At 35.0% G+C, this 17,337-nt stretch overlaps 1 protein-coding gene across 2 annotated transcripts; it reads left to right on the forward strand.

Annotated features, from left to right (window-relative positions):
- The first annotated feature begins 815 nt into the window (after positions 1–815).
- Positions 816–7,873, forward strand: LOC127133071 (protein argonaute 1). 2 transcript variants are annotated; one of them, XM_051061715.1, is made up of 22 exons: positions 816–1,006; positions 1,853–2,667; positions 2,758–2,966; positions 3,063–3,212; positions 3,302–3,435; positions 3,566–3,675; positions 4,058–4,164; positions 4,249–4,387; positions 4,475–4,591; positions 4,860–4,967; positions 5,053–5,124; positions 5,219–5,341; positions 5,435–5,594; positions 5,691–5,950; positions 6,053–6,195; positions 6,312–6,374; positions 6,449–6,512; positions 6,608–6,743; positions 6,848–6,921; positions 7,000–7,094; positions 7,204–7,235; positions 7,339–7,873. In XM_051061715.1, the coding sequence occupies exons 2-22, from the start codon at positions 1,861–1,863 to the stop codon at positions 7,554–7,556; spliced, it is 3,321 nt and encodes a 1,106-aa protein (XP_050917672.1). In that variant the 5' UTR covers positions 816–1,006; positions 1,853–1,860; the 3' UTR covers positions 7,557–7,873. The 2 variants fall into 2 exon arrangements, with proteins under 2 accessions (XP_050917672.1, XP_050917670.1); XM_051061713.1 differs by having other exon boundaries at positions 6,848–7,094.
- Positions 7,874–17,337: the final 9,464 nt, after the last annotated feature.

Raw genomic sequence — 17,337 nt, forward strand, 5'->3', positions numbered from 1 at the left:
GCTATTAACCTAATGACCAACATTTAAATTATTCTTACAACAAAACTAATAGATTATAACATGGATGACTTAAATTTATAGATAAATTAAATAATGTAGTTTATTAATTTCCATTTAATTTGTATGCATTGATTTAACTGTAATAGATTTTATATACCCTCACTCATTACATTTATTAGAGGTAACTAAGTAAAAGTATGATTATTCTAAAATTTTAAGATTATTAATAATAAACTATAAATATAATGCGAACGCATATGAATTAAACATTTTTTATTTTGATCAACTTTACATTGAATATATTCTTGTATTTTTTATATTTGAAATTTTAAACACCTATTCTTTTATATGTGAGATAAAGTTCTCCAAAAAGATTTTTAGACAATAAATACATTTTAAAATTTGATATTCTTTTTAATATTTGAGGTCAAAATTATTATTATTAATATTATTATATATAATAATATAATAATAATAATAAATAAAAAAGTACAATATCACCCATTTTTTATTATAGAGATCAATTTAAATATAAATCTATATTATAATTAATATAATTAATAAAATAAAAAACAAAAATAATTATATTACTAGAAAAAATAATATTTTATAAAAACTAAAATAAAAAGGATGCACTTGGAATGATTAAAAAGATATCTAAATCTATTTTACATATTTGTTTTAAAGAAAATATAAAAAAAAGAGTATACTTAGACCAGAAGTAGAGTAGTGTGTAAGGATTATAACAGTAAAATATTTGTAATGACAAGGACATAATTGTCATTTTCAAGGACCCACTACATCTTTATAACTTGCACAATTCTCTGCTTGTGTGTGCTTTTTTCTCTCCAACTTTCCACTCGTCATTTTCTCTCTCTAAGACTCGTCTTCTCTATTTCTAGTGAGAGAAAGCTTAAACCTTTTTTCAACTTCACTCTCCTTCATCCTCTTCAACCGTAACTTAAATATTCAAACTATCTTCCATTTTTCTTCTATTTTTCTTCAGGTATAACTAATCAGTCAACGATTTTTCTCTACTTTCGTTTTCTAGGGTTTTCTTTTCTGCTTGCTATTTTTTTCACTGTGTTGCTATGCTATGCGATTGTTGTTTTGCTTTATTTTTTTTGAACTGTTTTTGTTTTCTGTTTTTTTGGTCTAGTAGATCTAATACTTATTGTGTGCTTCTGGTGTCTCAGTTTGTGATTCTGACTCTGATCTGTATTTTTTCTTGTTTTGAAGGTTTTTCTATGTTTATTTTGTGTATTTTTGTTGCTGAAGTACTTATTTCTGTATCCTCTATGTGTTTCTGATGCTAGAGTGTTTTTACTTTATTTGTTAATTTTTTAGGGTTTGATTTGGGGGGATTTTCTTATGGTTTTGTTAGGTTTCTGTTGCAATGTGTCTGAAGATTCTCGTGGCAAAATGCTTTTTGATTTTCATCGTTTATTTACTTTTTTGTTAGATTTTTTATTGTAGTTTTTTTCAGTGTTTTTTTTCCTCTTCTGTTAGTGTAAAAGTTGATATGCATAATTTGTTGATGTGTTTTTTTGAACTTCCATAGTGTATTTTTTTTTCAAAATGTTTATCGTGTGTTAGTTACTATAGTTCATTGTTTATTGAAAGTTGTAGCTTGAGTGGTAGAATCATGGATATCTTTTGTTTTACTTAGTTAGTTATTTTTATTAGTGTTGTTTATTTTTCTGTTTGTTTTGAAGAATTATAATAATAGTAAACTTTGCTGTTTGTTTGATTAGTGTTTGCTTAGTGTTTTATTTTGGTTTCGTTTGGATGTTGTTATAAGTAAATAAATGGTTGTAACTTTTATTTTTGGTTTTGTTTTCTTGGTGTGTAGCCTTCATTATGGTTAGGAAGAGGAGAACTGAGGGACCTGGTGGTGAAAGCTCCGATGGTCAACACCCTGCTGAGAGGAGTGTGCCGCCTCAACAACAGGCTGCTGTATCTGGAGGTGCAGGTCCCCAGGGAGGGGGAGGACCCCAAGGAGGGCGAGGCTGGGCTCCCCAGGGTGGACGTGGGGGTTATGGAGGTGGACGCGGTGGTCGTGGGATGCCCCAACAGCAATATGGTGGTGCACCCCCTGAGTATCAAGGAAGAGGTAGGGGAGGACATCATCAGCCCCAACAGCAATATGGTGCTCCCTCTGATTATCAAGGAAGGGGTAGGGGAGGACCTCCCCAGCATCAACAGCAGTATGGTGGTCCACCTGAGTATCAAGGCAGAGGCAGGGGAGGGCCTTCTCAGCAAGGAGGTCGTGGATATGGCGGTGGCCGAGGTGGATATGGTGGCGGTGTGGGCCCTGGTGGTGGCCATGACACAGTTCCTTCTTATGGAGGCCCACCTAGGCCACCAGCACCCGAGCTGCACCAAGCTACCTCAGTTCCTTCCGTGCCATATCCAGTTGCGGTGTCTCCTCCACCTGCACCAAGTGAGGCAAGTTCATCTTCTCATCCACCAGAAGTGTCTGAAGTGGAACAGGATCTGGGACAGATGACAATTCATTCTGAAGAGACTCCCGCGCCTCCTCCTGCTAGTAAATCATCACTGAGGTTTCCCCTTCGACCTGGAAAAGGGAGCTATGGCAAGAAATGTGTTGTTAAGGCAAACCACTTCTTTGCTGAGTTGCCAAAGAAAGACCTGCATCAGTATGATGTATGTTCCACTTTTAACTAGTTTAGTATTTTCTTATCTGTTCTTTTAATTTAATGCTACTTGCTTGTATTGTTGCTCTTGGTTGCTTAGGTGACAATTACTCCAGAAGTGACTTCTAGAGGTGTGAACCGTGCTGTTATGGAGCAGCTTGTGAGACTGTATCGTGATTCTCACCTGGGAAAGAGACTTCCGGCTTATGATGGCCGTAAGAGCCTCTATACTGCAGGGCCACTTCCTTTTATTACGAAGGACTTTAGAATCACCCTGGTTGATGAAGATGATGGGTCAGGAGGGCAGAGGTTTGCTTCATGTGTATTATAACCTTTTTTTTTCTTGTTTAAATTGTGTTTATTTCTTTTCTTTTAATTTTATTTGGTTAAATGTTTTTAATACAGGAGGGACAGGGAGTTTAAAGTTGTTATTAAACTTGCTGCACGTGCTGACCTTCACCACCTGGGACTCTTTTTGGAGGGGAGGCAGACTGATGCACCTCAGGAAGCTCTGCAGGTTCTTGACATTGTTCTCCGGGAGCTTCCTACTACCAGGTTCTTGATTTGACATTCTTATTTTTCTTTTGAATGCATTTTTTCACTGTCTTTGTAAGCCAATGCTAATTACACTCCTAATGGTGTAGGTATTGTCCAGTGGGAAGATCATTTTATTCACCTGATCTAGGTAGAAGGCAGCCTTTGGGTGAGGGGTTGGAAAGTTGGCGGGGATTTTATCAAAGTATTCGTCCTACTCAAATGGGACTGTCTCTGAACATTGGTGAGTAAAGTCATCGGTGTAGCTTATATACCCTGTTCTTCTTTCTGTTGATTCCCTATTCTATAGTTTGCTTCATAATTTTTGCCATTTAATAAATATGCTGATTTATCATTAATTTTTTATAATGCAGATATGTCTTCAACTGCATTTATTGAGCCACTGCCTGTGATAGATTTCGTTACCCAGTTGTTGAATAGGGATGTCTCATCCAGGCCTCTGTCTGATGCTGACCGAGTTAAGGTTAGATTTGTTAATGCCCTTTATATTTAATTTTTTATCTATTATTATTTTACAACTCTACATAACTCTTCATGTCAGTAAACATATGATTGAATTGCTAACATAACTGCTGTGATTCAAAGTATGCAAGCTCCTTTGATTTTGTTGTTACTGTATCCCAAGCTTACATGCAGTTGACAATGCAAAAATCATTCAATTATATTAGTTTGGCCTATCTATGAGATGTTTTACTCCACAGCATTGCTCTCTAGGAGAAAATGAGAATCATTTCCGCAACAATGCTATCTAGAAAAAAATGTTCCGCAGTCTTGCTTACTAGAAAAAAATGAGAAGATTATTGTCAAGTCCCAAATTGAATACTTCTCTTTATTTCTAATGACAGATAAAAAAAGCGCTCCGTGGAATCAAAGTTGAAGTAACACATCGTGGCAACATGAGGAGAAAATATCGTATTTCCGGTTTGACTTCACAAGCTACTAGAGAGCTGACGTGAGTTGTAGTGATGTTCATTTTTCACACGCAATATATAAATTCCTTTGCTGAATTTTATTTTAAAATTTTCTATTATTGTAGTTTCCCTGTGGATGAGAGGGGGACTATGAAGTCTGTTGTTGAGTATTTCTTTGAGACCTATGGTTTCGTCATTCAACATACTCAGTGGCCTTGTTTGCAAGTGGGCAATACTCAGAGACCAAACTACCTTCCAATGGAGGTAAATGCATAGATTATGTCTTATTCTCTATTGCATTGTCATGCCTGCCTATGTGCTGCTTATGGTAGTAGTATGTGTGTGATGTAGGTCTGCAAGATTGTCGAGGGGCAAAGGTACTCTAAACGATTGAATGAGCGACAAATTACCGCCCTGCTCAAAGTCACATGCCAACGTCCACTAGATAGGGAACGTGACATCATGCAGGTCAGTAGAATGTTACTCCCATGTCATCCTTGGTGTATTTATCTGTTGATATTTTTAATCAATAATTTAATTTGTATATAACTTGATGGTTTTTGTTATTATTTTTCATTTTATACGTATATCTTGTATGTTATTTACTTGCTGGTTCTTTAATGCTTGTTGGTATGTTCAATGTAGTTTTGGCTTAACTGCAGTCCGTTCCTGTTTTGAGATGAATGTTTAGTGTTGTTATTTTGTAATTAATGCATCATGTGGTTGTTTTCTTCAGACTGTACATCATAATGCCTATCATGAGGATCCTTATGCTAAAGAATTTGGAATCAAAATCAGTGAAAAACTTGCTCAAGTCGAAGCTCGCATCCTTCCTGCGCCTTGGGTATTTTTTCTTGGAATTCTTACTTGTATTATCTGAGTATTTTATTTATTTATAATGGAAATTTTTATCATGGTATCCATTACAGCTCAAATATCATGATACTGGTAGAGAAAAGGATTGTCTACCCCAAGTTGGCCAATGGAATATGATGAACAAGGTAATTTGTATTTTCTGAAGCTGCACATGCTGGATTTCATGATGAGCAATGCTAGTTAAATTTGAAATATTAATTCCTTGTCTGGTTATTTCAGAAAATGGTCAATGGGGGAACAGTTAACAATTGGTTCTGCGTAAACTTTTCTAGGAATGTGCAAGACAGTGTTGCACGTGGATTTTGTGATGAACTTGCCCATATGTGTTACGTATCTGGCATGGTATGTACTATATGTTCGCCTGGGTGTCATTTATACCCATTTTTTGTGTGTATCTAAATCACTTGTCATTTAAACCTCGATACAACTATTCAGGCATTTAATCCTGAACCAGTAGTTCCTCCAGTAAGTGCCCGTCCTGACCAAGTTGAGAAGGTTCTGAAAACGCGTCATCATGATGCCAAGACCAAACTGCAGGGAAAGGATCTTGATCTGCTCATTGTCATTTTGCCTGATAATAATGGTTCTCTTTATGGTAAATGAAACTGACTTATACTTCAAATTCTCCTCTGTAGTACTAACCAGGCCTGTGGATAGTGTGTGACCTAACATGTGATAATTTGATATGCAGGTGACCTCAAGCGAATATGTGAGACTGACCTGGGGGTTGTTTCACAGTGTTGTTTGACTAAACATGTTTTTAAGATGAGCAAGCAGTACCTTGCAAATGTTTCCTTGAAAATAAATGTAAAGGTTGGGGGTAGGAATACTGTTCTGGTTGATGCACTTTCACGACGCATACCACTAGTCAGTGACAGACCTACTATTATATTTGGAGCTGATGTGACTCATCCACACCCTGGTGAAGATTCAAGTCCATCAATAGCAGCTGTATGTTTTTATATTTGAATTGATTTTAGTTTGAATCAACTCGGTTGAATATATATTTTGTACTTCTCTTCATTTAAAATAATGCCTTTTGATATATTGTAGGTTGTTGCTTCTCAAGATTGGCCAGAAATCACCAAGTATGCTGGTTTGGTTTGTGCCCAAGCACATAGGCAGGAGTTGATTCAAGACCTTTTCAAACAATGGCAAGATCCAGTCAGAGGAACATTGACTGGTGGAATGATCAAGTACTGTCTTTAACTACCTATCATATGTAGTCTTTAATCTAATGGACATATATGAGTTGCTTGCTGGATGTTAAACTGGTTTTTGAGTTTTCTTTTTTATTTTATTTCTTTTCTAGGGAACTTCTTATATCATTCCGGAGAGCAACTGGTCAAAAACCACAGCGCATCATATTTTACAGGTAGTGTTATGTTTACTGTTTAAGTTCATTTGTGTTTTTTAAGATAGTTTTCTAACTCTAGAAGGTACTTGCAGAGATGGAGTTAGCGAAGGGCAATTTTACCAAGTGCTGCTGTTTGAGCTTGATGCAATCCGGAAGGTAACCTTTTTTTGCATGTCTCTTTCAGAAATTTCAATGAATACTTTATTCTTATTGTGCTGATTTTTTTCATCCTATCTGTTGCTCCCTACCAGGCCTGTGCTTCACTTGAACCCAACTATCAGCCTCCTGTGACTTTTGTGGTGGTTCAAAAACGTCATCATACTAGGCTCTTTGCCAGTAACCACCATGACAAGAGCTCTGTTGATCGCAGTGGCAACATATTACCTGGTATTTAGTTTATTTTGAATTTTAAATGCTGTTGTAATGATTATTTATTTTATTCATTAAACTGACGCCGAAGAGCTCTTCCTTCCTTGTAAATAATGCTGTAGGAACTGTTGTGGATTCTAAGATCTGCCATCCGACTGAGTTTGACTTTTATCTATGCAGTCATGCCGGAATACAGGTAAACTTTTGCTACCGATGGTGTAAAAATTTAAAGTTGGATTATTACTGTGCTCTTATGTTCAAGAGATTTTTGCAGGGTACAAGCCGTCCAGCTCATTATCATGTTTTGTGGGATGAAAATAATTTTACTGCCGATGCTTTGCAAAGTCTAACTAACAACTTGTGCTACACGTAAGTAACTGACTAGTAATTTGATGAGGGAATTAAATGTATGCTGCTTTGTATTTTCATTCTTCAAATATGAAATTTAATCTGTGGCTGTTTTTATTATTTTCTGCAGATATGCCAGATGTACCCGTTCTGTTTCAATTGGTTAGTTTTCTCTTAAGCTATATAGTAATATGAAAGCTGTTTTCAGTAAATAGTAAATTATGTTGCATGTTTTAACAATTTATGTTGTGTAAAATAATTGCAGTGCCCCCTGCTTATTATGCTCATTTGGCTGCATTCCGAGCAAGGTTCTATATGGAACCCGAGACTTCTGATAGTGGATCTATGACAAGCGGTGCAGTTCCACGCGGTGGAATGGCAGCTGCTGCAGGGCGTAGTTCACGTGCCCCGGGTGCAAATGCTGCTGTTAGACCCTTGCCTGCGTTGAAGGAGAATGTCAAGAGGGTCATGTTTTATTGCTGAGATTTATTTAAAGTTTTTTGAAGGACTGCTGAGATCATAATTGAAGTTTGATGAAGGACTGCTGGGATCATATTTGGAGTTTGTTGAAGGAAGTATCAAATAAACTGGTCTAGTTATGTTGAAGTAATATTGAGATGATATTGACAAGTGTTTGTTTTAAACTATTTGATGTGGAAGTAATATTGAGATAATATTGTTAAGTGGTTGTTTTAAAAACTATTTTGTCGTGCTTCATAATCGTCTGCTGGTATTAGTGGTTGTTTTGAATGTTTATGTCGTTTTATCATTCTTGAATCAAACCTATGTTTACTGTTGAATTGAAGACTGTTTCATTATTATGTTAACAGTGTTTGGATTTATTTTGATGGAATTGTTGCTATCAATGTCATTTTATGTCGCTCCATCACTACTGATGGTCATTTATTGTCGTCAGGCTTTCTGAACCATTGTCGTTGTCGTTGGCAATTGTTTTCATCGTTGGATGGCACTTTAAATGTAAACATTGTGGGGTCGTTGTCGCAAGATACATAACATTTTATTGATTGAAGGATCTAAAAAATATTATAGAAAATATATAAATTAAATAATCTTACAAGGTTTATATAATCCAAGAAGTTGAAATATGAATCCAATAAGCATTATTGCGGTAAGATTGAATAAAATCCTCTTATATCAAATATCGAATTTTTTATGAAAATAATCCACTTTTTCAAGAGAATTTTCAACATAAGTCTGTCTTTAAAAAAATTCTTAAAATACCCAATTTTTAGGGGGAGACGTCAATCCAATTGACGATTCCTTTTAAAATTAGAGTGGAGACGCCAATTGGATTTGTTAGGGTATATAGTGTCGCTAATCCAATTGATGTCCATGTGTATTAGTTGAAAGGAGGTGCTAATTGGATTGCCATCTTAATGTATTTTGCATTTTGTTTTTGTTAGTATGTGATACATAATTTTAAAATATGATCAATTGATATTAATATAAATTACTGTTTACACAAAAAAGCCTAATGGTGATGATCAGGATCACCTAACCGACCTCCGGTCCCACATCCCCTAGCTACCCAACTACAAGAGATGGTCTGTTGAGATAGTCAGACAAATCGGCATAGTCTTCAGTATGCATCGAATGTGTACCGCCATAGCTGAGTTCATGATCCATGTCAGAGTAGTTGGGTTGTGTTTGACTCATTGGTGGGCGACCGGGACGGTTGAAGGGAGACATGGGTGTGAATGATGCGTTGAGGAAAGGTTGGAAAGATTGTTAGGGTGTTTAGTAGAGATAAGGTTGTTGGAGGTTTTGGTCGTGAGGTTTGAGCTTCTTGACTATGGTAGGAGGATGGACGGTTGATGTTGAATGATCGTTGAGTGATCTGGCTAAGGCGGCTTTGGTAGGGTGATGTGTTGGGTGCAAAACGATGTTGGATCTCTGGTTGATGATCAATTTGTTGGTGGTGGTATGAGGTATGCTCTTGGTATTGGGGTTGAGTGTATGACATGTTTGAGTTGTATGTTTGTGTGTTTGTGGAACCGAAAGTTTGACGGACAGTGCGTTGTGTGTATCCGGTCTGAAAATATTGTTAGGGGTTAGATGTTGAGGTGTCTGGTGTGTAAGTTTGTTGGCGTGGGTCGTACATGTACATATCCTTGACGATGAACTGAAAATCAACCGATTTGTACCAAGTCATATAAGTACGACTTGGTTTTTTTTCATTTGGCATCACTGCGTCAGTTAAGATATGGTCATGGCGGTGCTTCCATTTGCGACACTCAGATCTTGCGAAGCTTTGCCATGGATTGAAGTTCCATTGGTCGTTAACTTTGGGCAGATGCCATCCTCCTAGGCTTGTTGGGGGATCTGAGATATTTTGAAGCACACCGAACTGCAACTTCACACGATCACTGTTGTGCATCTCCACATTTGTGAATCTCATTTATCGGTGTGCATGCAGTCCATACAGCTGCGTCTTCTATGTTGACTTCATGGTCATGATCCAAATTTAGGTATGAACGTCAAATGAACTGAAATGTGAAAGTAACTTGGATTATAAACTTGGTAGAAGAAGTTAACAAATTATAACGAAATAATGAGGTTACTATATTACGTCTGTCGGTCGAAGGTGATCCAACAAATTACAATACTGGGTAATACAGTGTCTAGGACATCTGTTATAACTCATACCACATGCCGACCATCTGCACCAAAAAGGTACAAATATTAGTTAGAGATAATAATCGTTAAAGAAGTAAGTAAACATATAGCAATTTAAACAACTTACTTTTGTGCATACGAGAATGTGAAAGGGTTGTTGTTGACGGGTGCTAGGGACGGTAGTCTTGACCAACCCCATGCTTGGAGCAAAACAACACATCTAGAAAAGATAGATGTGTCTTTGTGTGAGTTTTTACACACAAAGTTATAAAGATAGGCCAGACAAGCGGATCCCCAACTGTAACTTCCTATTCTATCTACATGTCTTAGTAAAGGTAAATAGATAATATGCATACTAGAACCACTACCTTCGGGAAATAAAAAAGAGTAAATTAAAAGCATAATGTAACACCTAGTTTTTATTATTCGAGCATCTTCGGTAGAATGCTCATCTAAATGTAAACTATTATAATATGATTTAAGGCGTTAAAGGAGTATACCTTGACCTTTTGAGTTATCATCTAACAAATCAGTATCCAAGAGGTACATGCAAATTGAATTCACATAGTTGGTTTTACCATTTACAACTTTACCTTCAATAGGCAGTCCCAAAAGCATGTAGACGTCTTCTAACGTCACGGTACACTCACCGGTTGGGAACCAAAATGTGTATGTCTCGGGACGACATCTTTCGCATAAAGTAAGAATGAATTTATTATCCACCGACCAAGACATAATTTTGCTTATATGTCCAAAATCGATGAGCTCAACATAAGGTTGAATCATCGGGTCCATGTGGACATATTCGTGGACCCGAGTACGGAACCTTGAAACACCCTATAAAAGAAAGAACAAAATACTTTAATAAGTTGAAATGTTATTAAAAGGTACTCTATTAAAAAAGATAACAAAACAATAAAACGCTTACATAAGTTGTTATGTTTGCAACTGTTACTCTATGCGATTCGCCCATTGTGAGGATAAACATCTTGTCGGAGATGAAAACGGTTGGTGTAGATGAAAGAGGTTGTTGCAGATGAAAGATTTGATGTTATAGAAGAAGTAGTAAGTGATGGTGTGGAAGAAGTGTTGATGATGTGGATGAATTTATAGGCAAAAGTTTGGAGCATAGAAAAATGTGTTTGCATGTGGTAGCCAAATGAATTGGCACCCATGTGCATTTTGTACATGGTGTCGCCATTCAAATTGGCGCCTCCATAGGTAGATGCATGACACACCTAGGTCTAAATGCTTGATTACGAGGTCTGCATGCATGCAAGACATGGTGTCACCGAATGGATTGACGCCTATGTGCAAGGATTGTAAGGAGGCGCCAATTCATTTGGAGTGTGTGCTTGCATGTGTGACACGTGACTTTCCTCTCTCTTGCAAAAAGAAAAACGACTTTTGGGAGATAACTTCAATATACCCACCTCACAGTTGCATTACAATTAACGTTGAACAAGATCACCGTAAATTAAGCGCTGCATTGATCTGTCAAGACATTCTGCCGCTGGTTAACAAAGACCCATTAATGAAGGTGAGTATAATTATATCCCAGATCAAAACAAGATATAATTATACCCCATCTTACAAGAAAACCTGGATTGCGAGGACAAAGACTGTTGAACAGGTATTCGACAAATGAAAGGATTCATACAAAGAATTGCCACGGTTTTTATGGGCACTAAAAACATATGTCCCAGGAACTGTGGCAATTATGGAGACATTGCAATGATCATAAAAATCATCTAACCTTGAAATGGAAGGCAGTGCAAAACTCGAATTCACGTCCATTGTGTTAGATATATTAACATTAATTATAATTTAGTTTCTAGTTAGTTATAAATTGGTTATATTAGATGAGAGTTAGTTATTAGTTACAAATTATTTTGGTTAAACTAGTTGAGAGTTAGTTATACTCTTAGTCCATATAAGTATCATTACTTTAATGAATCAAGCTCTTATTTTGATCAATATAAAATTTATTACGTTTTTCATATTTTCCCTCTTCTATAATTTTTATAGATTATATTAAGAATCTTAAGATGATATCAATAGTCATGGTTTACATGTTAAAGAGAGACAACTCACTGCATTTTGTGTAGAAAATCCATTTTTTTATAAATTGGTTGCAAGTTTTAGCTTTTATCAAAATTATAGCAATTTGAAGTGATGTTGCTACCTACAAGTTTTTGGATAAAGGTATAATCAATTATTGTGTTGGTGAAATTAGTATTGCTTCCTAGAAGGATTAGAGCTTAATATTATAAGAGGATCTTGTGCGACTTATTCTTACCACCGATTTGTCTACATTTTCGAAGATTGAAGACTACTATGAATTATTTGATATACTTTTTTGTTATCTTCATGGTGATTTGTCTTAATTAAGATTATTTTTTTCTTCCTCGAAGTGGTTAAGTTTTGAGTTGTGGCTTATGTTTGATGGTTAAGTATTTGATATTTGTTTTCTCCATGTGATTAAATCGTTGAGTTGTGGTTTTTATTTGATGGTAAAACTTTTGTTGTATTATTTGGCATTTTGGAAGGTTAATCTTAAGAGTGGAGTTTCTTATTGTTTTTCTTTTGGAGTGAATGTTGTGGAGACGCTAGAAAAGATAGATCGATGAGATTCAAGAATTGTTCTTAAGATTTCTAAAAGCTATACACTTTTACTGCTACCAACTTGAAGTGTACTCTTTTTTATACTTTGATTGTATTTTTGTCGATTGTTGATTTCATTTGTGTTGTTCTTCCCAAGTTGGAATTGTTGTCAAAACTTACGAACTTGAGGGGAAGGCTGTGTGTGTTAGATGTATTGATATTAGTTAAAATATCACTTTAATCAATGAAGCTCTCATTTTGATCACTACAAAGTTTATTATATTTTTCATATTTTTCCTCTTCTATAGTTTTTATAGATTCTATCGATAATCTTAACACATTGCATGGAAACAAATTGAGCAGAAGAAAGGAAAATATTGAAAGAATCTTAATGAACACAAACAAGATCAAAGAGGGATTTACACAAACAAGTAAGAAGGAAAAATTGTGTTTTGTGTACAAGAAATCATGCAGGATCTTGATACAATTTGATAGAAATTGATCAAATCCATTAGCTTATGGCTATGCATACAACATGTATATAAGCTGTCATACACGCACGCGAGGAAATTTTATAGATTATAATAAACTTACAACACAAATTTCGTTACTTGACAACCAAGTACTAATTAATCGTCTAACTAACCTTACAATCCTAACAAGTTTGATATTCATCGAAATGTTGAGTATGAATCATTGTCACAAAAGAGGGGTGGGGAAGCTAAGCTAGTAGAGCATCGTGAGACTCCCTCCACCCCCGCCCTTGCATTTAATCCAAACATGCGTTAGGTTCAATTGTGTGTGTGCATGGGATAACTCCCGCGGTTCAGTTTAGGGATATTTTTGTAATATTAATTGTAAGATTATATATATATATATATATATATATATATATATATATATATATATATATATATATATATATATATATATATATATATATATATCACAACAACTTCTATGAAGTCACAAAATAGGCAAATTCGGTCGAAGTGCGTAAACAAACTTCATGTCAATTGTTTGCGAACTGCATTTCTAATTTATGTTTTATTATTAGTTTTTACTGTAACAATTTTCAATATTCAATCTAAATAAATCTTTAAATTCAGAGTATATATAGTTGGTAGAATTAACCACCTTATGGAATAATTTAACTATGAATTCTTGTATAAGTGAAGTGTTAGGAGAAGATAAAGGTGAGATACACAAGAGTGACTCAATAGAGTAAGAAGTGAACATGGCTGAGACAAGTGTGGAGATAGAGCTTGAGGACTAAATAGGTGTGGTTGCAGAGAGATATGAATATGAGTAGAGGTGTTGGCAACAAATACAGTAGGAGAAGTAGTGGACATTGTAGGACTTAGAAAAGAGTGAAATGACACATTAGAGTTAATATTAATGTGATTAGATTACACTAAGTGAATAAAGGGAAAATTTTAAGTATAGGGAAGTATTTGAAACTATATATCCTTAGGAGGAGACTGAAGTTGCATGTTCCTAAAATATTATATGGTAGAACCCCAATATGGTGGTCTTCTTGCATGTCTTATCGCTTTCGTTTTTATTTATTTTTACAAATCATCTTTGAGTCATGTTTGAATCAATTCGTTTTTTGTATGCATAAACCACTGGTTATATTTGAGCTTGATCATGATACTTTTAGTCAATTTCATCAGCAAGTGAAATAAGAATCATGTGTTATATTAGTTCAAGTTAGGTGGAAAGAAAACTCTCAAAGTATTTTGAAAATAATAAAAAACTGAGATTTTGTGTGCATGATTCGAATCATGTACATATCCTAACTCGAATCAAATTGGACGGTAGGAATATTTGGTAACCCAAACACTTATTCCTTATAATATCAAACTCATTTGTGTATTGTAAGTTCAAATTTTCTCAAATACAATTATAAATTAGTATTTCATCCTTTAAATCTTTTATTTAAAAAACTTACTTTAGATATATTTAAGAGAAATATGTTAGAATTTAAATCAATTCATATATACATGCTCAACATATTATGACATATATTTTATGCGGAATCAAAATAGTCATACAAGCATGTATAAAATTATATGACCGATAAATTGATTATAAAATACCTGGATCCATTGAAAAAATTTCCTTTGACGGTAATCCTAAAACCCAGAAGTTGATGGTTTTTATGGTTCTTCCTCAACCGGTACTCCTTATGCCTCAAATTATCTTCAAATGAGGAGAAGAAATAATTTTCTTATGTACGGTATATTGGGGATCATGGTCTATATATAGTGTAATGGCCAATTAGGATTCCCATTATTCACAAATGGGTCATCCTGACATCCACTCATATTTGAGCCCATACCCAATTATTTAATTAATTACATAAATTCTAAATGAAATCTAATCAACATTTTAACTCTATTTGGTCACTTAATTATTTAAGATACTTAATTGATAAAATAACTAATATAATTAAAACATATATATGCCCATATAATAATCATTGGGATATTAAAATAATATATATATAAATATTCCAACAATCTCCCACTTGGACGATACATCTTAATAATTATATCACAGTTCTTTAGGCGCGCATCCGAATGCTATTTATCCTTAGATTTCAACTTTACAATCTGATCCACCTCATACATCAATAATGAGACCATCACGTCTGTCATCACTAATGTAAAACGTGACAGAACCCCAACGACCACCACATCAACTTATTTGATGACATATATCAATATGGATGAGTGACATGGAAATTTCATGCAATGTGATCTCTAAATCACGTATATTTCCAACTGGTCCTACTGGAGTCTTTAGTGAGATCAAACTGAAGTTCCTTAGGTGTAATTCAAAATTACAATATTTGCACATAACAAAAAACTTGATATTGTTATAACAATAGTACCTCATAAGTTTTTTTTTTTCTGTAGAAAATTAAACATAACATAAAGTTTGTACCAGAACAAAAGAAAAACATAAAATATAGAAAAATGAGGAAAAAGCTCTCACTAATCAAAGACAATCTCAAAACCAAGACCCATGTGATCAACATGTCCATGAAAAGCCTTAGGTGTCAAACCTTTGGTTAATGGGTCAACTAGCATTAAGTCTGTCCCTATATGTTCTATCAAAATTTGTTTCTCCTGAACTCTTTCTTTCACAACAAGATACTTGATATCAATAGCTTTTTATTTTGTAGAACTCATATTATTGTTGGAGTATAGCACAACTGCACTATTGTCACAATAAAACTTCAAGGGCCTTTCAATTCTCCTAACAATATGTAGGCTTGTGACAAAGTTCCGTAACCAGAATGCATAATTTGACGCCTCAAAGCAAGTCACAAACTCTACTCCCATGGTGGAGGGAGCCACTAAAGTCTGTTTGGAAGACTTCCAGGAGACGACTCCTCCAACCAAGAGAAATATGCAACCAGATGTGGAACATCTGCTATCCAGACATCCTGTAAAATCTGAGTCAGAATACCCAATGATCTCCAAGTTATCTGACTTCTGATAAGTGAGCACGGAGTCTCTTGTTCTCTTTAGGTAGTGCATTATACGCTTTACTGCTATCCAGTGGTGCATACTAGGGTTGCTTAGATATCTGCCAAGAACTACCATAATGAATGCTAAGTCAGGACAAGTACAATAAAATAATAGCTAATTGTCTTAGCATCCAACTTACCTTCATGAGGCCTATAAGGCCTCACTTCAGCTGGACATCCCCAAATGTGTAGGTGTCTAATGCTAGGCTTTTTCCTAGTCCAGAGCTCATAAGGGGTTTTAGCTACTACTTTACTAGGTACTTTATTAAGGATATAAACCGCGGTCTTTAATGACAATGGAAGTGAATAATGACTAATCATACTCCTTACCATGTCCTTAAGAGTCCGGTTTCATCTTTCTGCAACTCCATTCATGTTAGGTTTTCCCAACATTGTGTATTGCGGAACAATTCCACACCCATTGAAAAAAAGCGCAAAGGGCCCTGGACGTTTTCCCCCTGATCCATCATATCGACCATAATATTCACCATCGCAGTCGGATTTGACAGCTTTTATTTTCTTTCCAAGTTGAAGTTCGAATTTAGCTTTGAATGACTTGAACACGTCTAAAGATTGAGATTTCTCATGAATCAAATACAAGTATCCATACCTCGAGTAATCATCTATGAATGTAATAAAATATTGTTGTCCATTCCAAGAACCTGTAGGGAAAGGACCACATCGATATGAATTAGTTCTAAGACATCCTTATCTCTTTCAACATTGAAATTTCTCTTATTTGTTTGCTTACCCTTGATACATTGAATGCAGACTTGAAAGTCCGACAAATCAAGGGATCTAAGAATACCGTCCGACATAAGGCTCTGAATTCTTTGTTTAGATATATGTCCTAATCGCTTATTCATAAAATGGTGGAATTCTCATTTAATTTTCGTTTTGTACCATGTGAATCTATTTGCATTATTTTGTTATAAGGACATTTAATATCAAGCATATAAAGATTATCATTCAAAGAACCGTAACCAACAACATTTGAATCATATGAGAGACTAAATTTATTATTTTCAAACGAACAAGTATAACCTGATTTGTCCAAAATAGAAATAGAAATTAAATTTCGTCTAATAGACGGTACAATAAAAGCCTCAATCAAATCCAAATGAAAACCAGTCTTTAATAATAATAATAATCTAAAAGTCCTTATAGCCTCAACTGCAACTTTATTATCATCGCCCACATAAATGAATCTTTCAGCATCATTTGGCGGACGACTCCACATACAACTCTACATGGACATACTAATGTAAGTAGTAGCACCAAAACCTACCCACCAAGTATCCTTAGGCACATAAATTAAATTAATTTCAGAACAAACAAAAGTGAGAAAATTACCCCTTTTTCACACCATGCGACATACTTGGAACACTCCTTCTTCATGTGTCCAACCTTTTTGCAAAAGAAGAAAATGGCCTCCTTAGATTGTTCCTTTGCCTTCTTATTTTGAGAAAAATTTCCTGCAAG

The sequence above is a fragment of the Lathyrus oleraceus genome, chromosome 1, assembly GCF_024323335.1.
Source record: "Lathyrus oleraceus cultivar Zhongwan6 chromosome 1, CAAS_Psat_ZW6_1.0, whole genome shotgun sequence".
Taxonomy (NCBI): domain Eukaryota; kingdom Viridiplantae; phylum Streptophyta; class Magnoliopsida; order Fabales; family Fabaceae; genus Lathyrus; species Lathyrus oleraceus.

What these genes read in the sequence shown, in the direction of transcription:
- LOC127133071 (XM_051061713.1), top strand. Translation starts at nt 1,861, where the DNA reads ATGGTTAGGAAGAGGAGAACTGAGGGACCTGGTGGTGAAAGCTCCGAT. An exon ending in TGTGTTACGTATCTGGCATG is followed by an intron (nt 5,342 to 5,434) that starts GTATGTACTATA and finishes ACAACTATTCAG; the next exon opens with GCATTTAATCCTGAACCAGT. An exon ending in TAATAATGGTTCTCTTTATG is followed by an intron (nt 5,595 to 5,690) that starts GTAAATGAAACT and finishes TTTGATATGCAG; the next exon opens with GTGACCTCAAGCGAATATGT.